At 36.6% G+C, this 25584-nt stretch overlaps 2 protein-coding genes, 1 long non-coding RNA gene and 1 pseudogene across 15 annotated transcripts in view; 1 reads left to right on the top strand and 3 right to left on the bottom strand.

Moving 5' to 3' along the window:
- IQCB1 (IQ motif containing B1) overlaps positions 1-430 on the bottom strand; it is a 71987-nt gene extending 71557 nt beyond the window's left edge. For all 4 annotated transcript variants that reach the window (XM_074404269.1, XM_074404267.1, XM_010352406.3 and 1 more), the window contains exon 1: positions 309-430. The gene's annotated coding sequence lies outside the window, so the exon portion shown is untranslated. The remainder of the gene's footprint in view (positions 1-308) is intronic.
- A 108-nt stretch (positions 431-538) lies between these two features.
- The window catches only part of EAF2 (ELL associated factor 2), a 43442-nt gene continuing 18396 nt past the window's right edge, over positions 539-25584 (top strand). For 4 of the 5 annotated variants that reach the window (XM_074404265.1, XM_074404264.1, XM_074404263.1 and 1 more), the window contains exons 1-4: positions 539-732; positions 8289-8383; positions 19250-19386; positions 21585-21730. In XM_074404265.1, coding sequence (XP_074260366.1) covers positions 624-732; positions 8289-8383; positions 19250-19386; positions 21585-21730 — 487 coding nt within the window. In that variant the 5' untranslated portion in view covers positions 539-623. Of the gene's footprint in view, positions 733-8288; positions 8384-19249; positions 19387-21584; positions 21731-25584 lie in introns of those variants that run through there. The other variant, XM_074404266.1, reaches the window with a different exon arrangement.
- The window catches only part of LOC120367161 (uncharacterized), a 46328-nt gene continuing 22323 nt past the window's right edge, over positions 1580-25584 (bottom strand). For 4 of the 6 annotated variants that reach the window (XR_012518771.1, XR_005581596.2, XR_012518769.1 and 1 more), the window contains exons 3-6: positions 25414-25480; positions 24546-24948; positions 24109-24248; positions 1580-4263 (exon numbers count right to left, since the gene is read on the bottom strand). This is a non-coding gene — a long non-coding RNA (uncharacterized LOC120367161). The remainder of the gene's footprint in view (positions 4264-24108; positions 24249-24545; positions 24949-25413; positions 25481-25584) is intronic. The other 2 variants (XR_012518770.1, XR_012518773.1) reach the window with 2 other exon arrangements.
- Positions 10876-17194, bottom strand: LOC141585292 (heterogeneous nuclear ribonucleoprotein A1-like; annotated as a pseudogene).

Genomic DNA, 25584 nt, shown 5'->3' with positions numbered 1-25584 from the left:
AGCCTCGCTCCCACTCAGGTCCAAGGACCGAAATTCTGGGCCCGCGGGATTCCTTTACTCCAGATTCTAGACCCGCTTTCGCGCTACCAGGCCGTGGACAAGACACTAGGCCCTGTGCCCGGACACTGCCCTTCCGCAGGCCTCAGTTTTCACACCAGATCTCCACAGAATGGGCGTGAGGGCAGGCCGATTCTCCCGTTAAGCGCTCTCACACGCCGGCTGACTTGGTCCAGGAGCCCGGGGTCTTGGGCTCCGGGTAGGCGCTCTGGGGCCCTCTCCTTCCCCAGCCACCACCTCAGACCAGTTACCTCATCCTCGCTTCGCGTTCTTCCACTAAAGAACCCGGCACCCACGCCGCACCACAGCGCCGCGGCCTTCCCAGGGCAGCTTGCGTCGCGACGCGGGAAGGGGCCTGGAAGCGGGACTAGGGCCTCGGAGCCAAGGGGCGGAGCGTCCTTTGCCAAGAAGCCAATAAGAACGCGAGACGCGCCCCGTGGGGCGGTGCGCGTCGGGCGCGGGGTGGAGTCTGTGGTGACTGGGCTGGCGGGCAAGTGCAGTTGCTTTAGGCTGAGGTGGCAGATAGCGAACGCCAGTGGCCGAGGCGAAGTCAGAGCAGAAGAGTAATGATGAATAGCGCAGCGGGATTACCACACCTAGACCGTCGCGAGCGGGTACTCAAGTTAGGCGAGAGTTTCGAGAAGCAGCCGCGCTGCGCCTTCCACACTGTGCGCTGTGAGTGAGGACGGCCCGGGGATAGAGGGGGAGCCTCCCGCGATGGGAGTAGAGAGGCACAAACCCCTCTGTTTTGTTCCCACAGTCCCTCTTACACTGTTGGGGACTGCCGGGGGTGGGCGGGGAGCGGGAGGAAGGGCGGGGGCCAGCGCGGTCCTCTACCCTGCTCAGAGTCTTAGAGGGTCGGTGGAAGGAATCAGAGTCGAGCAAATGTAGGTAAACCCTGGGAAGAGAGCGTTGAGACCAACAGATAGGAAGGGAAAGTGTGGAAAAAGTCTTCAGAGGTGACTGTGGAGACCGACATGACAGGTGGATGATGCAAGGGTGGACAGGAAAATATTAAGGTGACAAACGGGAAGGGACTAAGGACCGAATGCCGGGAAGTTGAATGCCTTAAGGCTGGTGGGGCAATATTCTCTGTTTTCTTCACTTTTTCTCACCTCTGGCAGATTAGGGTTAATTAATGCATTCTTTGCGAGGTGAGAAATTCTCAACCATCCCAATGATCTATACCTCTTTGGGCCCCAGATTTCACTGAGTTATCAAATACTGATTATCAAAGTATTCGAGGGTGTGTTATTAATTTCTTTATTTGTAAGATGTTTACCTCCCTATGATTTCTATCCTTTGGTTTTCTTTAGTGCAAACTTGTTTTAATAAAGTATTTCTTTAGTGGAACTAGTTTTAATAATTTATTCTCTTTTATGTTGTTGAAGTAGAAAAAGGAGCTCTTTTGCTTTAACGGATGATATAGATTCCAGGAAGGAAAATATAGCAATAAGTTTTTATGCGTAAGATATTCATATTTTGCATAACAGCGTCATAGAATTGTAGAGCGGGAAGGAAACTTCGAAATCACTGAATCATAACCTCTCATTTTTCTGTGGTAAAAATGTAAAGTAAGTATTTTTTCACTTCCTTCCCCTAGCCTTGCCCTTCCTTAATATCTCATCTTTGCACCTTTCTCAGTCATTCTGTCCTCAGGTTGTTTAGAGACCTTTATGGTTTTTACTCTGAAATATTCTATGGTTCAATCAAAACAACTAATTAAAACATACATTCTCCCAAAAGTTTATTTAAGTTGTAGACAATTTAGTTATAGTTTCTCAGAGTAAAGGTATGAAGAACCACTGGTTTTAACCTTGCAAGAATATGTTTACTAAAAGGGTTTTATTAAGCAAAATTAACATCCACTTGGTAGACTAAATGGGGGAGATATTTGTGAACAGAAAATCTTCAACTGTGTTCCTTGTTTATTCTTCTTTATCATATACTCTCTCATCAAGCGCCCCCTACAGCGAAATAGTGCTGTGCTGGCTCTGCAGTTTCTCTCTCCCTTCAGTCCCAATTTCCGGAAGTGTGATATGGGTCTTTAGCTGGTTTCTCCATGACTTTTTCTCAAATAGTGTCTCCTCTCTCCTTTTCCTTCTCAAGTATGCAATAGTCTTAGTATTAATTTTTCAACTTGCAAGGGTTTAAGATGATAAAATTTTTCTTAAGAATATATTTCTGTGATTTGGGTATGTAGTCTCTTATTTAGGCCGCAAACCCCAAATTAAATGAATAAAAAAATTGCCTTTGAAAATAATCTTGCAGCTGCTTCAAAACCTTTCATTTATAAAGGTTCTTAACATGCCAGTATCCTGAAAGTCAGAGGATTAGATGATCCAGCTACAAGAATGAAAATAAACAAAACAACAATAATAATGATAATAATAAATAAGCACAGATGTTTCAATACACAGTCCTGTGGAAGACAGGACTATTAGATTTTCAGTTCTTATTTTTTTGTTGTTGTTGTCATCGAAGCAGGTGTAGTAATGGCACAGAATCATTTTAAATTTATATAAATATAACTGGTCATTATTCTTGAGGACAGGTTCATTTCCAATGTAATCCTCACTCTTAAGAACTCAGAGTGAGGGATGAAAACTATGGAATAGTATGAAGCTGATGTTCATACAGATAAGGTGGACCTAATTTATAACCAACCCTCAAGCAAATGTCATGCAGGAGAAAGTAATATTCTGTCTTTATTTATAGGAGCAATTCTACCTGTCTGACATAAAACTTCAGGCAAACCTGGATGTGAATCCTGGCCTCCACCACTATATATGTAATGTGATTTTGGGAACATTCTCTAAGCTCTCAGCCTCAGTTTTCTTATGGTTCAATGATAATAATAATATTTATATTTCATGGTTTTTGTAAGGATTAAATAAGATAGCATAAACAACCCGGCACAATATGTGCCACAGGGTAGAGAATAAATAGTAGTCACCATTAATATTGAAGAGTTGTATTCATATGTGTATGAGGCGTGCTAATGAATGTAATTCAGTCAGACTTTGAAACAGCATTTATCAGGGTTTAGCAATAAAAACTATCAAAAAGGTAGTCTGGCATGTGGTAGGAGGGGCATGGTATGCTCTATCAATGATAAGCTAAATGCTTAGCAACAGATGCTTTACTGGGTAGAAGAGTTTCAGTAACAGGACTCACTAGAATCAATTTTGAATTGGGAGTAGTACGAGTTTTACAATTTATATCCAGATAAGGGAATGAATTGTGAAATCTTAAGTTTGTAAATGATGCCACTTTTTTGTGTCCTTAAATGATAAGCTCATGAGTAGTATTGTGGGTTTTGGAGTTGGTTGAATTCATTCAAATCCCAGAAAATAAACTGATAATAATAATTGTGGATTCTTATGAAAATATTGACATTATGTGATGCTACAGCCAAAATAGTCAGAAAAGCAATAAACACTGACAGAAAAAATGTTAAATACAAAGCAGAAAATTATTTTCTACTCTTCATGCAATATAATAAATGATTCCATTGTACTCCTGAAGAAAATAGCATAGATGAAAGTCATCCAGAGAGAATAAATAAATGGTAAAGTTGGTGGTAGGGTTTTCAAACCAAGGAGAACTGAGAAGTGAACTATTTAGTCTAGAATCATAGCAATTTAGAATACATTTGACCTTTAGAAGCATACAGAAAGCATAAACATGAGATTATTCAACAAATTCTTTAATTCTATAACTAAACTACTTGAAACACAGAAGTTTAATACTTTAAAAAAATGTTCAACCCATAATTTTGTTGTGAAGGTTAAAATTGATAGTATATTGTAAAGAAAAAAATTACTTCATAAACACTAAAACAGAGGTTGTAGATTAATAGCACATAGGCTGAGCTTTACTTGAGAAAAGCTTTGTTTGGTCCACACCATTGTTGTTTTATCTTGAGTTAGTTGCAAACACCTAACATTCAGGACCATTTATATAAAAATCTAGATTTTCAGCTTATCTTTAAAAGTCAGATGGTAAGCTGGCAACATTGAGTTCATATCTTCTCCTGGCAGCAGTTGGCTGGAGCAGAGTTGTGAGATTGGGCTTATTCATCCTGTGTCACTGTGATTCCCATTGGTCGGCTTCGCCACCTGGGTTACCTTGCTGGCCTCTCTAAAGCATCATTTAGCTGTAGTTAAATGACAATCATACCTTCCAGTATTTTCCTTTGTGTCACTGTGAGAAAAATATTAGACGTTAGAGGGCTATAGTTTCATTCAGGATGTCATTTCTAAGGTTTTAAATAGTTATCATAGAAAATGCTTTATTGTCAAATATTAACAATGGATGCTGTCTATGAGAACAGAAGTATGTTAGTGAAAAATATGCAAGAAAAATGACAGTCTACCCTAAAGAGATTAAGAGTTTTGAAGTAGAGATGAATCTGACTCACAGAAAATAATTAGAAAACAAGCATTTTACACATGATTTAACACCTTATATATATATACTTAAAATAAGTTTAGAAGTGATTCACAGAAGGGTGAACATTGTGAACCTGAATGAACTACAAGATCTCTTGTATATCCATTACATTAAAGGCACTGTGCTAGAGCCACTATCTGAAGGAATTAAAATATGAGTCACTGTGCTTTAAAAAATTACAACCTAATAGGACATGTCCACAAAAAGGTAAATAATAGGCCAGGCATGGTGGCTCACACCTGTAATCCCAGCACTTTGGGAGGCTGAGGTGGGTGAATCAGGAGGTCAAGAGTTCAAGACCAGCCTGGCCAACATGATGAAACCTCATCTCTCCTAAAAGTACAAAAATTAGCCAGGTGTGATGGCAGATGCCTATAATCTCAGCTACTCGGGAGGCTGAGGCAGAAAATTGCTTGAACCCAGGAGGCAGAGGTTGCTGTAAGCCAAGATTGTGCCACTGCATTCCAGCCTGGGTGACAGAGCAAGACTCGTCTCAAAAAAAAAAAAAAAAAAAAAAAAAAAAAAGGTAAATAATATCAGGTAGTTTATGTTAGGTCTTGATTAATGGTATAGTAAATGCTACAGGAATGGAGAAGAAATTGAGATTCTGGAGAGTACAGAAAGGACTGCACCCTGAAATGGCTTTGAAGAAGAGGGGACCTTGAAATAGAATGCAAATTCTAAGAGAACAAAAGAATAAAGAAAAGCAAAAGGGCAGACCATAGGTATTCCAGTAGTTTAGCTGATTGAAAACTAGCTTGTCCACAGCAAGAATGGAAGGGGATGGCTTTGAAAAATATTAAAGAGGTTATAATAATTAAACGATAAAGGACACAGAGGAATATTTAGCATAATACTTAGATTGATGAATAGAACTTTGACGGATAGTTGAAATTAGAAAGTTGAGGGCCTGCCAGCCACAGTGTCTAACGCCTTTTATTCCAGCACTTCGGGAGGCTGAGGCAGGCAGAACACTTGAGGCTAGGAGCTCAAGACCAGCCTGGCCAACATGATGAAACCCCATCTCTACCAAAAATATAAAAAATTAGCTGGATGTGGTGGGCTCATGCCTGTAATCCCAGCTAGTCTGGAGGATGAGGCAGGAGAATCACTTGAATCCAGGAGGCGGAGATTGCCATGAGCTGAGATTGTGCCACTGCACTCCAGCCTGTGGGACAGAGTGAGAGAGACTCTGTCTCAAAAAAAAAAAAATAGAAAAAAGAAAGTTGAAGATCAACAAAGTCCACTAGTATGGGCACCCACATAGGGCATGATGATAACTTATTTATAAATAGTGAAAGATTTTATGTGGCAGTTACTTCATTTCTACTGTATATATCCATATAAAATGACTTTGGTTCTTATTTTAGATTCACAAATGGTATTTGCTAGCCCAAACTAAAGTTTTTTTCTCTCTTTATTGACATTGATATATATTGGCCAACCTCTCGTCTTTTTTTTCTAACTGGATTTTCTAGTTCTTTTTTCTAGCTTTATAAAATATTAGTTGCATGATCTTGGGCAAGGAACTTAATTTTTTTCCACCCTCACTTCCCTTACCTGTAAGATAGGGATATTCCCTACTTTTCAGGATTGGTGCGAAGCTTCAAAGTATAAATCATCAGGAAAAACATTTAAAATTGATCAGCATATAATAGCTGTTATTATTGTTGTTTTGTTCATATCTGTGCTCATTCTCTTAGATTTTCTGGCTTTTCTCCTACTTTATCTCTGTGATACTTACTCAAGTTCAGTTCTATTAATTTCTTTTCCCTCAATAGCATTGTCCTTTCAACAATTGGCATTAACAATTATTTCCTTCAGCGTAAACCCTCTTTCAAGCATCTAAAGCTTAACACCTTAATTATACCTTTCACTTTTCTCACCTTACCACTACTAACAAACTCCCCAATTTATTTTCAGTCTAACCTTTATCCTTTGATTCTTCAGTTATACTTTCTAGGGATACATTGTAAATCAAAACTCTTACACATTTTTCATATTGCTTATGTTATTTTTATATCTGTATCTTAAAATCTATGAATAAGCATCAAGATTTTAAGAGATAGTTATTACATCTATTCAGTTTTGAATTAAAGCAGCATGAAGAATAAACTATATTATAAAAATATTTTCTGGAAATTGTTTGTATTCATTTACATTTGTGTTTATTTAAGGAATAGAGGAATAGGTTTAATTTTTTTGAGAGTTGTTATGAGAAGTAAATATGAAGTGTTAAGCATGGTGCCTGGCATGCAGTAAGTGTTCCATAAATGTCAGCTATTTTGTCATTGTAAAGCAGGGCCAGCCTTTGTTTATTGACAGAGCAATAATTTGATGAGTGTTCGAAGATTCTCCTTTCCCAAGATTTGTTAATTATAGTTCCCTAAATTCCACTTATAAATATCTATTACTTTGGATTTAGACTTTTTGCCTTTGGGGCCTTTTTGTTAATATGAAGATGAATCTTTTGAAACAACACATAACTGGAAGGGGCCTCTATGAAGCTGGTAATGTTCCATTTCTTCATTTGGTTAGTGGTTACATGTATCACTTTGTAAAAGTCAAAGCTTAATTTTTGTTCTCTTTTGCATGATACAATATTTTAATAAGGAGTTAATGTAAATATACCATGTGGAGCTATATATCAGAATTATTAGTCATTGATGTATATTGATATGAATTAGTTTTAAATGACTGTAGTTACTTAGAGGTTTTTAAGATTGTTTAACATATGGAATATCTTAGTACCCTGAATTCCTTCTAGATGATAGATTGTAATGGCATCATTTGAACTATGATTTGACTCAAAATTAATTTTTATTTTAAGGTCTTCTAAAGTGACAGAGTTGGTTAAATTATAATCATTTAGTGGCGTATATATTCATGAAAAAACTGTTAAACTAGAAAGATTACTTTTTCTTAAGTTTCTTCATGAATATGTACTGTATTTGCTATGTATTCATTCATTTTGTTCTGCTAGAATAACAGACAAGTGGTAGTAGGCACCAAAGGTGCTTTAAAAAAATTTCACAGGCCAAAATTCATGAACTAAGTCAACAGCCATTAAAAATAACATAAAACGGCCAAGTGCATTGGCTCACACCTGTAATCCCAGCACTTTGGGCAGCTGCAGCTGGCGGATCACCTGAGGTTGGGAGTTCGAGACCAGTTTGACCAAAATGGAGAAACCTCGTCTCTACTAAAAAAAAAGTAATACAAAATTAGCCAGGCGTAGTGGTGAATGCCTGTAATCCCAGCTACTCAGGAGGCTGAGGCAGGAGAATTGATTGAACCTGGGGGGTGGAGGTTGCAGTGAGCCGAGATTGTGCCATTGTACTCCAGCCTGGGCAATGAGCGAAACTCCGTCAAAAACAAAAAAACAATAAGAAAGAAAAATTTATAGGGAAAAAGGACTGAAAATTGAAAACATTCTACTTGCATCAGTTTTGTAGCAAGTTGTGAAAACATGGACATTATTTAGTTTTTAGCAGTAGAATATGTCAGTCAGCTTCATCTTGGTCTAAACAGGATTCTAAGAGAGCATGAATGTGAGTAATTCTGTTTTAGAGTATAGCTATTTCTTTTTTCTCAGAATTATGCACACAGAAATAAACTAGATTGTATTTTGTTTGTTCATTTGTAATATGAAGACTTTAAACAATTTTAGTTACAAAGCTCTTGAAAAATGGTTTATCATTCCAAAACATGCTCATAATTTTTATATCCAAATATTGTTATATTTTATAAAAATTGGTATTTGTATCTATTTTTAGATGACTTCAAACCTGCTTCTATTGACACTTCTTGTGAAGGATACCTTGAGGTCGGTGAAGGTGAACAGGTGACCATAACTCTGCCAAATATAGAAGTGAGTATTTCTACATATTTAAGGTGATCATTTTTGTGGGATTCTCAGTAAATTTAAATGAAAATAATTGCACAATTCATGAAGTGATGATTGGTTAAAGTAATTAATCAGCACAGCAAAGCAAAAGCTATATTTTAAACTACTTTAAGCAAAAAAAAAAAAAAAAATCTCTAAATACATTAGTCCATTTAATAGTTCCAAGAGCTATAATAGCAAGTGATTTGAAAAAAATTAGGTCTAACCAAATATTTATTAAATTCCTGTTATAAGCCAGATTGTATACACTGACCTTAGGATAATTAACATATCCCTTGCCTTCTAGTCCTAATCTTTTACAGCAGACAGATACATAAGCATCTACTGTTATAAGTTAGAGCATATACAAAATTCTGTGTAACCACATTAGAAGCAAATACTCTGCCTGCTGGAATCTTGAAAAGCTTCATTAAACAAGCAATATTTCAGCTGAGCCTTTAAAGGACAAGTAAGATTTTACTGGGTAGACAAAGAGTAGAATATCTAAGCAAACCAAACAGTATGTGAAAGGTTCTGATGCTGAAAGAACAAAGAGTTTGTGGAATAAGTGACTTTACATAGTAAATCATAGTATAACGAAAAATGGGCCAGGCATGGTGGCTCACACCTATAATCCCAGGACTTTCAGAGGCCGAGGTGGGTGGATCCCTGAGGTCAGGAGTTTAAAACCAGCCTGGCCAACATAGTGAAAGTCCATCTCTACTACAAATACAAAAATTGGCCGAGTCTGGTGGCATGCACCTGTCATCCCAGCTACTCAGGAGGCTGAAACAGGAGAATCACTTGAACTCATGAGGCGGAGGTTGCAGTGAGCTGAGATCACGCCACTGCACTCCAGCCTGGGTGACAGAGCAACACTCCATTTCAAAAAAAAAAAAAAAAAAAAAGGAAAAGAAAAATGATTGATAGCAACAGAGACTAGAAAAGTAGGTCAGGGTCAAATTGTGAAGGATATTTTATGTTGTAATGTAGAATTTGGACTCTTTCTCATAGGTATTAAAAACCATTAGAAATTTTAATACAGAGAGGTAACATGATTATATTTGTTACATTAGAAAATCTCTTTTTACACTCAAACTACAGCTGAAACTCCAATGATTAGAATTCTAATGATTAGATTGTGTTTTTGAAAGAATTTCAGCTGTAGTTTGAGGAATGGTTTTAAAAAGAAAGAGACTTTGTCAGGGAGGCCCTAACCAAAAGTTTTGTCCATTTAAAAATTTCCACATGTATCCAAGTAATGGTACCAAATACTATTTGCATAAAAATACAAGTTATTTGTTGTATGCTCTGGTTTTCTTAGTCCTTCAGTTAGAAATTTCTGAGTATCCAGCTTAAGTTTTTCTTTTCTTTTATACTGACTTTGTCTATTCTCAGAAAAAAAAATCAAGACTGTAACTTTATACTTTAATATATAAAGAAAATGCTGGATTTTTTTGAGTTTTTTTCTTTGTTTTGCTTAATTTTTGTGATAGGAGTGGTTTTGTGCTAGTCCATCCACATTCTCCTTTATGTATTAATGAGATGGCTTACTATGGTTATAGGTATAGCAAGTAAACTCTCTGTCCTCTCATCTGCTATCTTTTTCTTATTTTTATCAGTTAACCATTTATTGAGAGCCCACTGGTATGTCATACTGTATCAGTTATTGTCTCTGGAGATTTTCCTAAGGCTATTTAAATTTGTGGGGGCTTTTTATTGAATATTTCCACTTGTTCTTTCTGGAACTGAAGGAAATGAAAAATCTGTTTAGTATGAGATGTTGTGAATAAATCAACCTTTGTATCACTCTGTTATGAAAAATTGTTCAAATTCTAGTAGCTGTAAAACAATTTGGAAATTTAGTCTCTGGTAACCAAGGCTTCTTTGCTTTATGATGTTTATTAAAGAAAAACCTAAACCAACCACTGATTTTTAGAAGTTTAAAGCCTCACATTAACAACAGGAACCATCATGCCATTGCACTAGCCTAGGCAACGAGAACGAAACCCAGTCTCAAAAAAAAAAAAAAAGAAAATAGGAACCACTAGTATATTGTCTCAGGCTATATAGTATTATTGATCAGTAATGATTGATTGGCAGAATCACTTTAGTTGGATTTTTTTTTTTTTTTGAGATGTAGTTTCGCTCTTGTTACCCAGGCTGGAGTGCAATGGCGCGATCTTGGCTCACCGCAACCTCCGCCTCCTGGGTTCAGGCAATTCTCCTGCCTCAGCCTCCTGAGTAGCTGGGATTACAGGCACGCACCACCATGCCCAGCTAATTTTTTGTATTTTTAGTAGAGACGGGGTTTCACCATGTTGACCAGGATGGTCTCGATCTCTTGACCTCATGATCCACCCACCTCGGCCTCCCAAAGTGCTGGGATTACAGGCTTGAGCCACTGCACCCGGCCGGATTTTTTTTTTTTTTTTTTTTTTTTTGCCAAGTAGAATATTGTTTTTTCAAGTTGCCATTCTCCTGTCCTAATCCCTTGCATTGCTCTTCTACTCTAAACAAATGAGGATTCTTATGTTTAATAATAAACCCTTGTCATTCATTCATATCTTGCTTTAAGCAAGAGTTACCATCTTCCAGGTGTTTGGTTATGATTTCAACTGAAATACCTCTTAAAGGAAGCATAGTTATAGGAGGCCTATATTTTCAAGCCAGCAAATTGTAAATTTCAGAAATTGTAAAGAAATCATTTGGGAAAAAGCCACTACTACTACCACCACCCCTTTCCACAAGCCCCCAGAGATATGTCCAAAAAAGAATATGCCTCAGTATTTGTGTGTGTGTATATGCATGGACATTCCGTGTGATAAGCCCTATTCTAGGTAGCTGCCACTGGGAATACAGAAGTAAACTAGACACAGTCAGTATCTTGGAATATTTTATCATTTAATAGAAGAGACAGGACATAACTGATTAAAACCTAGAAATCTAAGAACTATCAAAATATCTACACAGATTATATACATAGATATTATAGAAACAGGAAAGAGATATCTCAGCCGCGGTATAGGGAGGAGACATCAGGATACACTGAATTTTGAAGATGAGTTAAAGTTACTCAGGTGAAGGAGAGAGGGAAAGATATTTTAGTCAGAGAAAAGAGAAAGATACGGACTATGATACTGCAACAAAAAAAAGTTTGTTAAACATTTGAAGAACTACATATAATGCCTAGTGGCATATATGTAGTTACATATGTAGGCATATATATAGGCTAGGTCAGAGGGGTATATATGAGAACAAGGTGGGTGATAGATGATATTTAGGAATAAGATTAATGAAGGGTCTAATATATAATACAAATTAATTTTAACTCATTTAAATGGTGAGAATCAAAGAGTTATTTAGATCACCACCTGTCAAAAACAAATATTGTTCCTTCTGGGCATGTAGTCCTTGAACAATTATGAATAACAATGGAAATTACATTCTCAAATAGACTTTGTGGAGGGTTTCCCCCTTCACTTAAAGAACATCTTTAAACAAGTAGGAGGTTTGCTTTTCTTCAGTATTTTTAATTCTGTTGGTATTTTGTGGAAATGTAATGATAATTAGTTTGACGCATTTAGATTCTTCTATGTTCTTTTCTTTTTCATTCAAGAGAATTAAATCATTTATTGATTACACATGATAATGGATAATACACAAGCTTCATTCCCATCTATAATTTTATCTGGTACCATTATTAAATTTAGACATATTGCATAGGATGTGCCAACAATCATTTTTATAACCAATAATTCCATGATTCTGCTTGGGTAATCCCTTTTAATGGTGGACTTCAGATCACAACAGTAACTATCAGTTCAACTACACCAAGGTTTCTGAAGACAATGGCTTCTCCACACAAGCAGGTTGTGTATAAATTCCAAATAGAACCTGGCATCACCCTGGAAGAATTCTAACTTCACACTGTTGGGGAAATTTACCAAGATGGCTTCAGAGTAGACTAACTTTACACAGCACATTAAAAAAAAAAGGCATTTATTCAGTGTCACAATCAGACTATTATGTTTAGCAATCAACAACATGGGTGCAAAAAAAAAATCTACATTAAAACCCTAGTCCTCAAGTTTTTTGCCCATACACAGGAGTATTTGTGTAGCAATCAACAACATGGGTGCAAAAAAAAAAAAAAAATCTACATTAAAACCCTAGTCCTTGAATTTTTTGCCCATACACATGGGTATTTATCTAAAACGTGTCTTCTTTGTAAGCAGCTAGGCCCTGCCACCACTGTACTTGGCTGAGTTCACAAATCTGTTGTAACCTGTAGCTTCCCTGTCTCTTCTCTGACTCTTCTCTCCTGCTAAGCTTTGTTTCCTAAATAAAATCTTCTGCCACTGCCATAGCTACTGCTGCTACTGGAACCGCCATAGCCACCTTGGTTTCATGGTTTGGCAAAGAATTGGCCTCCACCACCATAGGGGCCAGAGCTTCTGCCTCCAAAGTTTCCTCCCTTCATGGGTCCAAAATTTAAAGACTGATTGTTGTACTTGCCAAAATCATTGTAGCTTCTACCACCTCCAAAATTTCTTCCATCATTACCAAATCCATTATAGCAATCCCCACTGCCACCATATCCACCACCATCACGGCTGCCACCAAAGCCATCATGATCACTGAAGTTTCCTCCATGACCAAAGTTGCCATTCCCACTGAAACCACCTCTACGACCACTACCAAAGTTTCCAGAACCACTTTGACCTCTTTGGCTGGATGAAGCACTAGCCATCTCTTGCTTTGACAGGGCTTTCCTAACTTCACAGTTGTGGCTATTCACAGTATGGCACTTCTGAATGACAGTCTTATTCACAGAGTCTTAGTCATCAAAGGTTACAAAGAGAAAGCCCCTTTTCTGCCACTGCCCCAGTCGGTCATGATTTCAATCACTTCTATTTTTCCATACTGTTCAAAATCTCTTAGGTGATGTTCTTCAGTGTCTTTTTTAATGCCAGCAACAAATATTTTTCACAGTTAAGTAAGTACCTGGTCTTTGAGAATCTTCTCTTGAGACAGCTCTCTTTGGTTCCACAAATATTCCATTCACCCTGTATGGCCTTACATTCATGGCTGCATCCACCTCCTCCACAGTGGCACATGTGACAAACCCAAAGCCCCTGGAGCACTTGGTGTTTGGATCTCTCATTACCACACAGTCCATGAGCTTTCCCCATTGCTTGAAATGGCTCCTCAGGCTGTCATCAATTGTTTGAAAGCTTAAGCCTCCAATGAAGAGCTTTCTCAGCTGATTGGGCTTTTTAGCAGACTCTGACTTAGACACGACGGCAAGGAGAAGAGAAGCTTTAATGATGCTTCTTCAGCGGTGTCCACAGGCAGAAAAGTGATTCTTCTATTTCTGTATGAACTTGCTTTAATCATCCTGGTAAAACTGCCTAGGAAGCTTAGAGTCAGACCATAAAATACAGTTTTTATCATATTATAATTTTAAGAGTGCCTTTGGTTCTTAGATAGGGTAGATTTTCTAATTCCATTTGTTTTGGGTTTCTGTGATATTACCAAATAGAAAAAACTAATAAAAACAAAGACTGTTAGTCTGGTTAAATAGTGGGCATTTACAAATCTCCCTTCCTTACAAACAATTCTCCATGATTGCTATAAAATTTCAAAGTGTTGAATTTTGAAAGAAAAAGTTTTACTTAACTTGACTGTTAAGATTTGTCATTGGTTGAGAGATTGCCATGTTTTTAGTGTTGACTCTTTATCTTACGAGGTACTTCTGTGGGCTTTTATGAAATAGCCCACTGGAAACTTCAAACTATCCTTCTATTAGTCAGACAATGCATTTCTAGTGGTTACATATAATTTAGCCCTCAAATCCTACACCTATGAGGCTCTTATATGTATGAGGGCCACTCCAGATGACTCTCTTTGACAAAAATCCTTTCCCAGATGAACCTTGTCTGGTTCTCTCCAATGGGTTTACTTAGCTGATAACAGGAAAATAGTCCACTACATTCTTGGGACCTCATCTGATTTTAGGATCAGAGCCCTATTTTAACATTCTTTTACAGTCATATTTTTTAATGAAGTATATCTTTGATTATTACAAAATAAAATTTTGTCCTATTTTGTGTTTTTAAGCTTAAGTGTCTACTTCTTTGTGTTGGATATATATATATACATATATATATCCAACTTTCTTTCTTTTGTGTGATCATAGAATCTTAGTCTCTTCCTTTTATTTAGCTGACATTTATATAACTACCTTTACTTTCTTTCATTTGTGTATTCATAGAATCTTAGTGTGTCTTTCTTTTATTTAGCTGGCATTTGGTATGAAGTATATTTTTCATTAATATAATAATACTGTTTTATTTTTAAACCCAGTTTGACACTTTCTGTTTTTATTGGGAGAATACTGTCTTTTCAGTCTATTTACATTTAGTTCAAAATTGATATACTTGATTTGTATTTCTTTTATTTTCTAGTTTATTAATTTTTAAATATTTGTTGTTTCTTTTATATTCTTTATTAGTTTTACCAACCTTGCTTTTTTTTTTCCTTTTGTCTTTTTTTTTTTTTTAACTCATTACTCTGGAGTCCTAGTATACTTTTCCATTCCATTATTGATTATTTTCCTTTTCTGGTGTTCATAATGAGGCATATGATTTTATTTTCTTATATGAAAACTGAGCTCCTCCATTATTTCCTTACCTCCATCAAGTGAGATTTTTATAATACATTTATTATCCCTTAATAATAAGACATTTCCTCGTCCTTTCCTAAGTTTTTGCCAAGATATTGTATTACATTGCAGAATATCTTCATGTCAAGAATACTTATTTAGCTCTTACATTATCATTCTCAGACAGTCTAGTTGTATCCATTTTTTAAATTATTATTTTTATTTTTTGAGACAGAGTCTTGCTCTGTCACCCAGGCTGGAGTGCAGTGATGTAATCTTGACTCACTGCAACCTCCACCTCCTGGGTTCAAGCAGTTCTCCTGCCTCAGCCCCCCAAGTAGCTGGATTACAGGTGCCCACCACCAAACCCGGCTAATTTTTTGCATTTTTAGTAGAGATGGGGGTTTGCCATTATGACTAGGCTAGTCTCAAACTCCTGAACTCAGGTGATGTCTCCCAAAGTGCTGGGATTATAGGCGTGAGCCACCGCGCTCTATTCTTATCCATTTAAAGTTAAGTCTATTCTTATCCATTTAAAGTTAAGTATATATAAATAGCCAGATTTCTTTTATCACTACTATTTTCTCTGCATTCCCCTATGTTGAAGTGTTGGTTCTGAGTACTTTCATTTGCTCAAATAACATATGCACTCACTTATTTTATTTTATTTATTTTTTATAGGTAAGATTTCATTCTCTCACTCAGGCTGGAGTGAAGTGGCACAATTATAGCGCACTGCAGCCTCAAACTCCTGGGCTCAAGCAATCCTCCTGCCTCAGCCTTCCAAGCAGCTAGTACTACAAATGTGCACCACCACACCCAGCTAATTTTTAAATTTTTGGTAGTGACCCTGTGTTGCCAATGCTAGTCTGAAACTCCTGGGTTCAAGTGATCCTCCACCTTAGCCATACAAAATGGTGGGATTACATGCATGAGTCACCACACGTGGCCCACTCATTTATTTTATATTTTATTTTACAGTTTTGTCTTTTGGTTGACCATCCTAAGTCAGTCATTCATGCAAACCAATTATAAGCAATTCTGTGTGGTTTGTAAACAGTGGCAGATGGAGAAAGTTGGAGAGTAGATAAGAAGATCATGGAGGACCCTATGTGCAGGTTTATGAAATATGGCTTTTATCCTGAACACACAGTTTTTTAAGTGCAGAAAGATTTTTAGCATGGGAACAATAAGCTTAGATTTGCCTGCCTACAGAATGGGGAACAAAATTGGAGAGAGAGTAGGAAGGAGAATAACAATAATCTAGGTAAATGACAATTGACGGTGGATAATTACAGTGAACATGGAGCTGATAGGAGGTATTCAATAGTTATTTCGAGGTAATGATAGTTCATATGCTTAGTATTATCTGGTACTTTAATAGTTTCCTTTCTTGGGGTATTTAATAAGGGAATGGACAGAAACTCAAGCTTAAAAGTTAGGAATGGTGCTCAATTTAATAAGGGAGAAAGTTTACATTTATAAAATTTGTTCAAAATGTAGAAGGCTGGTGTAGAGATTATGAGAAATTTGTTTAATTTGTTACTTATGACCAGAAATTGTCTATATTGTTCATATTTAACATTTATTGCATATTTATAAAGGTTTTAGCACTTCTTCAGGTGCTGAGAGCACTTTTTAAAAAGTAATGATTAGTTCCTATTTTCAGGAGCTCAGAGAACAATAATACATTGTAATTTTTAGATGTATTCCATTCTAAGTAAAACTACAGATATCATTAAGAAGAATATATTACACGAATCTCTCAACTATAATTTGGAGTCCTTAGGTAACTATTGTGGGGAATCTTACTTGTTTCAGTCAACACATCTGAAAAATGTACTTAACCAGCCAAGTAGACCTACTTTGTTTTCTTATGATCATGCTCCTGACTCTTTAGCTTACCAGGGCTTCAAGTAAGTGCTCTACATGTAACCATTTTAGAGCTAGCCCAGACATGTCTTCATCTATGCGTTGTATATTCTTGAATTTCTGTAGATTACTTTAGTCTTTCGGAGAGGGGTAAAAAAAAAAAAAAAACCCTCACAAAAAACTGTTCCTTTAGTTTACGTTTATAGTTTTCTCTCTGTACCTTCTGAAATCTCTAACCTACCCATCTTTTACGGCATTTTCAATTACCAAATTTATCTCATACTCCTCCTAGTGGTCTTTTAGTAAATCTCTAGTGATTAACTTTAACATAGGCCCTTTAGTCTTTTTAAAAGTCATCCTTTTCTAACCTGATCTAATAGTACTATTATTACTTTTGTAATATTTGACAAAATTATTATGATAAATCCATAAAAAATTTAATGTACTTTTATAAACTTCGAAAACAAACATGCATAAATAATTGTTTAGAAATACAGATATGTGGAATAAGGCAAAAGAATGACAAACATAAAATTCCTTCAGGTTTGATAGGGCAAGGACCGAAGATAAGGGACGATATGTAAGTAGATGTAGTTTACTTGTAATGATCTAGGTTTCTTTTATGCCAACAAGAATAGTATGATGAACAACATGTACCCATCAGTGAGCTTCAACAATTATCAATGTTTTGCTTTTTTTTCTAATCTATTCTCTTACCACTTTTTTCCCTAGCATATTTTGTAGCAAATTCCAGAAAATGTGCCATTTCATAAATGCTTATTTATGTATCTCTAACTGATAAGGACATTTCTGCCTTTCTCTAAGCACCATGCTATTGTCACAAATAACATAATTAATAATAATACTTGGTCCGTAGTCACAATTTCTTGATGATCTCAAAAATGTGTTTTTACAGACATTTGTCTGTAAAATATCCTAACTAGAATCCAAATAAGATTTCTATGTTGCATTTGAATATTATATTCTTGTCTCTTTTATTCTTTAAAAGTTGCTTCTTTTCCTTTCCACACCTTTTCTAGTTTTTTTTTTTTTTTTTTTTTTAGAAACAGGGACTCACTGTGTTGCCCAGGTTGGAGTGCAGTGGCTATTCATAGGTGTGATTATGACACACTGAAGCCTGGAACTCCTGGCTTCAAGCTGTCCTCCTGCTTCAGCACCCTGCATCCTCCATAAGTATTCCAGTACCTGCACTTGGCTCTCTTCCCTTTTTCATACCATTGGTTTGTTGGAAAAACTGTTTTACCTGTCCTAGAGAATATATCTACATTCTGGACTTCAAATTACTTCCATCTGGATATATTTAACTTGTTCCTATATTCCTCCTATTTTCTATAAACTGATAGTTATATTTCTAAGGGCAGGCTGGACTATATATTCTTTGGGGTTTGATAAGAATTAAATTCTTTGGGGTTTTTGGCAAGAGGATTTTATGGATGGTGCTGTGTACTTTCATATTACCTCATTAAGCACATAATGTCTGCTTATCTCACTTTTAATTATGCTAAAATTAATTAGTGGGTTTAGTATAAGAGGTATTGCTTAATCTGCATAGGGAGATGCTACGTTAAGAAAATGCCAGATTTTAAAAAATTAAACTTAACAAAGCAATAAGAAAGAAGAGGAGGAGGGCGGATGTGGTGGCTCACACCTGTAATCACAACACTTTGGGAGACTGAGGTGGGTGATCACTTGAGGTCAAGAGTTTGAGACCAGCCTGACCAACGTGGTAAAACCCCGTCTCTTCTAAAAATACAAAATTTTATCTGGGCGTGGTGGTCCACAGCTGTAGTCCCAGCTACTCTGGAGGCTGAGGCAGGAGAATCACTTGAACCTGGGAAGTGGAGGTTGTAGTGAGCTGAGATTGTGACACTGCATTCCAGCCTGGGCAACGGAGTGAGACTGTCTCAAAAAAAGAAAGAAAAAAGAAAAAAAGAAGAAGAGGAATAGAAAATATGATTCAATGCTCTGTTTCCTTATAAAACATATTGGTTTGGTTATATTCGAATTGAATCTCAATTGCTCATTATAGGTCAGTGAAACAAATCTTTACTGGCCCAAGGTGTGTACCTCCTCTCTTCCCTTTCCTCAATGATAGCAGCTTTGAGATTTCAGCCTATCTTCAGCTGTATTTTTTACTACACTCTTTTTGGATCCAGGGTAGTAAATTTAGGTCCTTTATAGGTGACTTGAAGTATAGCATAGAAGGAGAAACACAGTATCAGATTTCAAAGGCCCTCCCAACTGAATTCCTATGGTAAATTTTCAGTAATAATAATTAACTTTTTAAACAGGGTTCAACTCCACCAGTAACTGTTTTCAAAGGTTCAAAAAAACCTTACTTAAAAGAATGCATTTTGATTATTAACCATGATACTGGAGAATGTCGACTAGAAAAACTCAGCAGCAACATCACTGTAAAAAAAACAAGGTATGTGGTTTAATGAAATAAATTATATTATAAACATAAATTTCTAAGGAAATGTCAAGAAAAATTGACTGTATTAAGTGACATTATTATACAAGGGGCTTATTTCTGTGTGGTACAAAAATGTTTTAATCTTTTTCTAAGTTTAAATTTGGTGGAGATCCTAAGCCAAAAGCTTTTTACCACATCACCCTGTGATATATAAAAGCTTGTTTTGCTTCTAAATGTTTTCTATAGATATAGGTATACTTTTTATTCTGTTGTAGATACTTCCATATAGCTGGATTGAAAGGAGCCGTTATACATTCTCTAAAATAATTTCATCTTCATTAGTAAAAATTTATCGAATACTTATAATGTGTAAAGTACTGGAAAAAGGAAAGTTTGCTATGCAAACACCTCAAAACTTCTGCATTTTAATCAGATAAACAGACTATTCCATTTAAAAAGTCAATAGGAGAATATACTCATCTCAAATCCTTTTTGGAAATAGGTAACACATTAGTTGCTGTGTAATATAAGGACATTTGCTCTAAAAGCCATGCAAATAATATAGACAAAAGTTGCTCTAGGAATTAAGAAAAGGAGAAGTAATGGTAGATTGGAACATTCAGGGAGGCATTTTTGATGTACCTTAAGAGGAGGTTGGGATCATAAGAATTACCTTGGGTGCTTGTTAAAAATTAATTCCTGAATCTAACCTTAAATCAGGGAAGGATCCTGGGAAACTCTATTTTTTAATATCCCCTCACCTCTACCACTCATGCCCTGCTGTGATTCATACTAGAATAAAGTTCGTGAAATACCAATTTAATTGATTAGAAAGGAGACGACAATGTAAGCCAAGTTTGAAGGCAGAAATATATCTGACTTATTCAGGGCCAGTAAGACCTGTTTGAACAGAGCAGAGGTTTATCTCTGTACCTGTGTACATGTTTTGGAAAGTAGGGGGCGATGTTGATATTGGGCTAGAGGTAAGGTTGTAATTTTGTTGGTTGAGGTTAATGCCATCAATATTAACTAAGAAATTAGGACATTATCTTGCTGGTAGTGGTTACATATGAAAGTCTTTTTAACCAGGGATTGGCATGTTTATAGTTTGTTTTAAAACATTAATTCAGTAGAGAAACTGAATAAATGAAAACAATGTAGGAATCAGAAAAACGTATAAACCAGGAGTTTTAAGAGCAGGAATGAAGAGAAAAATAAGGGTCGAAAGACTTTTTGAAGGAAGAACTGATAGGATTTGGTGACTGGAAATGGGAGAGGCAAAAATCAAGCATACTTTTGTTATATACTCTTCTTAAAGATGTTGAGAGAAAAGTATATGAATCTCCTTTATTATGCCTATCTTAAGTTACAAATGGAAAATGTAGAAGTGATTTGGTTTTAACAGAAATGATAATCTTAGAACTTAGGGAATATATTGTACCTGTTATACACTTACGTTTTTCCTTTTATTTTAGTCATTTGTGAATGCCTTATCTGTTCAATTTAAGCAATGGCTTTTTTTTTTTCCAGTTGTTGTTTTATTTATTTTTTAAATAGAGATAGGGTCTTGTTATATTGCCCAGGTTGGTTATGAACTCCTTGCCTCAAGCCATTCTCCTTACTCGGCCTCCCAAAGTGCTGGGATTACAGGCATGAGCTACTGTACCAGCCTGGATTTTTGTTTTTGTTTTTTGAGACAGGGTCTCACTCTGTCACCCAGGCTGGAGTACAGTGGTGCAATCATAGCTTACTACAGCTTCAAACTCCTGGGCTCAAATGATCTTCCCACAACCTCCTAAGTAGCTGGGATTACAGGTGTGCATCATTATGCCCAGCTAATATTTTTATTTTTATTTTTTTGTACAGACAGGGTCTCACTGTATTGACCAGACTGGTCTTGAATTCCTGGGGTCAAGTAATCCTCCTACTTCAGCCTTCCAACATGCTAGGATAACAGGCATGAGCCACCAAGCCTGGCACGGGTTTTGTTTTTGTTTTTATTTGTATCCCTCAATGGACATGTGTATCACAGAAATAGAACCTGACAAATACTTGTTAAATGATGAACTAAATTAATGTTTTAATTCTGGAATATTATTCTAAAGATGTTTAGGAAAAGAATAAGTGGTCAATTTTAGTAACTTTGTAAGTTGAAATTTTTGTTACATTGCTGTCATACCTGTTTTAATATTTCATATTCTTAATTGCAGAGTTGAAGGAAGCAGTAAAATTCAGTATCGCAAAGAACAACAGCAACAACAAATGTGGAATTCAGCCAGGACTCCCAATCTTGTAAAACATTCTCCATCTGAAGATAAGATGTCCCCAGCATCTCCAATAGATGATATTGAAAGAGGTAAAATCTAAGTATATGTGACAACCCTTTATAAGAGATAATTAAGAAATGTTAAGGCCAGGCACGGTGGCTCACACCTGTAATCCCAGCATGTTGGGAGTCCAAGACAGGCAGATCATGAGGTCAGGAGTTCAAGACCAGCCTGGCCAATATTGTGAAACTTCATCTCTGCTAAAAATACAACAATTAGCTGGGCATGGTGGTGTATGCTTGTGGTCCCAGCTACTCGGGAGGCTGAAGAAGAATCACTTGAATCCAGGAGACAGAGGTTGCAGTGAGCTGAGATCGCACCACTGCACTACAGCATGGGTAACAGAGTAAGACTCCATCTCAAAAAAAGAAAAGAAATCTTAAGTGAATTTTTTCATTTTAATTAACAGTGATGTTAATTATAAACTTTTACTGAGAGTATATTTTTTGTAATTATGCATTTTTCTGGGGTAAGGATATAGCTTACGATTTTTAGTTTTATGTAAGAAATATCCATATAAGATAATTTGTGTCATTGAAAATTACTATTCAGGGTAGAAAAAATGACTGTTTAGATGTTTATAACTGGAGTTTTCTTCTTTTGGCAATTGTGATGACTCAAATTCAATTCCTCACAGCATCTTCCTGTCAAAATTTGTTATGTATGGCCAGACTGTAGATGTCTAAGATGTCATCAATTCCATAGGGAAATAAGGAAATGTAGTAAGCAGAATATGCAGGCAACTTTTTCTGAATTGCTACTTACTTCTCAGCAGGGAGGTATTTTTTGGGAGGTACAGTCCTTTTGAAAAATAAGAAAACTTAAATCTCCATTTTTTTTCTAGCTGCAGTGTGGATATTAATGTTGTAGTAATTGTGGCTGCAGCGAGACCCTGGTCACTAAAGTATATTTGCTTCTTCACTTTGCCTTCTTAAATTTTGCACATAGCTGTCCAATTTCATTGTTCCTTTCTAAGCCCAAAGCCCAGTATAGTATTCATTCTCTAATGGATTAGTAGCTCCTATACATATAATAAGAAAGACAAGTCCAGAACCCTTGGCGGTACAAGGGATCTTAAATGTTATTTTTTTTACATCATGCCTGCCTTCAAATGGATTTAAATTATGATGTCTTTACATAAATGAATACAAAATATTGGTACAGAAAGTTAAGATATTGAAGAGGAAGAGGAAGCAAATTTGCTAATCATTAACACATTAAATTGCCAGGTGTGGTGCTGCACACCTATAATCCCAGCACTTTGGGAGGACAAGGTGATGGATCACTTGAGTTCAGGAGTTTGAGACCAGCTTGGGCAACATGGTAAAAACCCATCTCTACAAAAAATACAAAATTAGCTGGGGGTAGTGGTGCATGCCTGTAGTCCCAGCTACTTGGGAGGCCAAGGTGGGAGGATCACTTGAGCATGGGGAGGTCAAGCCTGCAGTGAGCCATGATTGTGCCACTGCCTTCCAGCCTGGATGACAGAGTGAGACCCTGTCTCAAGAAAAAAAAAATTTAAAAAAAAATTTTTTTTTTTAAATTTAGCTCTGAGCTTCTAGCCACCAAGACAAAAAAAGGGAGACACAAGCAGCATATGTTGTATTATCTGATAGGTTACAAAGAATCAGACTTTTCCCTGTTACTAAATTCTGAAAGGAATTCATCATATGGAACCTTTTTCTAGGGAGCATTAAACTTTATATAGTGTCCTCAACAATAATTTTACAGTACAAGTAGAAGTTCTTCCATGTGGCAGTTTTTAATAGAGGCCTTAATAAAAACATTGCATTGAAGCATAACTCAGAGAAAAGAACAGTGGCTCATGCCTATAATTCTAGCACTTTGCGGGGGCCAAGGTGGGAGGATCGTTTGAGCCCAGGAGTTCAAGAATAGCCTAGGCAACATGGTGAAACCTCATCTCAATTAAAAAATTGCAAAAATTAAAAATTAAAAAAAAAGTAGGAAGTTGTAGGGGATAAGTTAACATGATCTCCAAGCATAAAGCTTTTTATTTCTAACTTAGTATGAGAATTGAACTTCATTTACCTTAACATATTTGTATAACATATTCATAGATTACATTCTATAAAACACTTTCTTTACCCTACTGTGCCACTGACTACTGTTACAATGGTTGAATTATCTTTTCAAGTTTATGTCTGGCAGTTATACTAGTATTTTTATAGCTTAATTTTTATATTTACATCTTTGAACTATCTAGAATTGAATTTGGGAGATAAGAAAAAGGCCAGGTGCAGTGGATCATGCCTGTAATCCCAGCACTTTGGGAGGCTGAGGTGGAAGGATCATTTGAGGCCAGGAGTTTAAGATGCAAGACCCCATTTATACAGAAAAAAAAATTTTTTTTAAGGAATTATATGGATCTAGAAATCCACTCCCCTACCTGGAGACAACTCACAGCTGGGAGTACCAGCAAATAGGATGATACCACAATGAGTGGTTGCAGTCCTTGAAGTGTTCTCCCTGTATGCCTGGCCTGAGACTCCCCTCCTCCATCAGAAACACTGTATGGCCAGAAGGTCCCTGCAAGTAGAATTCCATTATGATAAGCATTCAGCCGGGGAAGGCTATACATACCACTCTACCTCCCAGACCTGCCCCCTTGCCCTATTAACTTAAGATTCTTCTCTCTCATCTAAAGACATCTTGAGACTAGATGGCACCAATAAGGGGGAATTCTGCCACAACAAACACTTTGGTAGGAAGCACTTTCCTTTCCTCCACCCCTCCAAGCAGGGGAGCCAATCACAAAAAAATTGCCTGGCTCAGGAAACACTCTTCATCCCAGGCAAGAGACTCCCTTTCACCATCTATACATACCACATTTCCTTGCCTGGTGAAGTCACTTCTTTCCTTTACGTAGCACCAGCAGGGATCCTTGGGGATGCCAGCTGCTAGAGATTTACTTAAGAAGACCAAGACAATACTGCAAAAACTTTGAAAACATGATTGTCATTTAAACCACAACCTACAACTTTAGGCAAGAATATGCATGCTGAATCTAAACAGAGTGATTGCCTACTAAAATAAAAAATTTGAATAAGATGTAGATCTTCCATAGCATAAAAACCAAGATATCCAAGATACAATAGAAAATTACCTGTCATGGCCAGGTTTGGTGGCTGACATCTGTAATCCCAGCATTTTGGGAGGCCAAGGTGAGCAGATCAATCGAGGTAGGAGTTTGAGAACAATCTGGCCAACATGGTGAAAGCCCATTTCTCTAAAATACAAAAATTAGCCGAGTGTGATGGTAAGTGCCTGTAATTCCAGCTACTCAGGAGGCTGAGGCAGGAGAATTGCTTGAACCCAGGAGGTGAAGGTTGTAGTGAGCCAAAATCATGCCAGGGCACTCCAGCCTGGGCAACAGAGCAAGACTCCATCTCAAAAAAAAAAAAAAAAAAAGAAAGAAAGAAAATGACCTGTCATACCATAATTTGTGATTCAGGAGAATCACATGAATGAGAAAAGATAATCAACTGATACCAGCACCAAGATGAATCAAATGTTAGAATTATCTGACACTGATCTTTAAATTACTATCATGAATATGGTTCAGTTATAAATTCCCTTGAAATAAATGAAAAAAAAAGAACATAGAAAACAATATTAGAGAAATAGAAGTTTTAAGTAGGAATCAAATGGAAATTATAGAACTGATAAATAGAACAACAACAAAAATACTCACTGGATAGGCTCATTGCTAGGGAGTGGATATAATCAGTTTACTTGAGGATGTATATTATCATCTCAACCTGAAAATAGAAAATATACTGAAACAAGATGAGCATATCCCCAAGAATCTGTGGAAAAATGACAAAATATCCAATATTTGTGTCATTGGAGTCTCAAAAAAGAG

Source organism: Saimiri boliviensis, chromosome 8, assembly GCF_048565385.1.
Source record: "Saimiri boliviensis isolate mSaiBol1 chromosome 8, mSaiBol1.pri, whole genome shotgun sequence".
Taxonomy (NCBI): Eukaryota; Metazoa; Chordata; class Mammalia; order Primates; family Cebidae; genus Saimiri; species Saimiri boliviensis.
The sequence above is the reverse complement of the archived record's forward strand: the minus strand, read 5'-3'. Positions and strand labels throughout refer to the sequence as shown.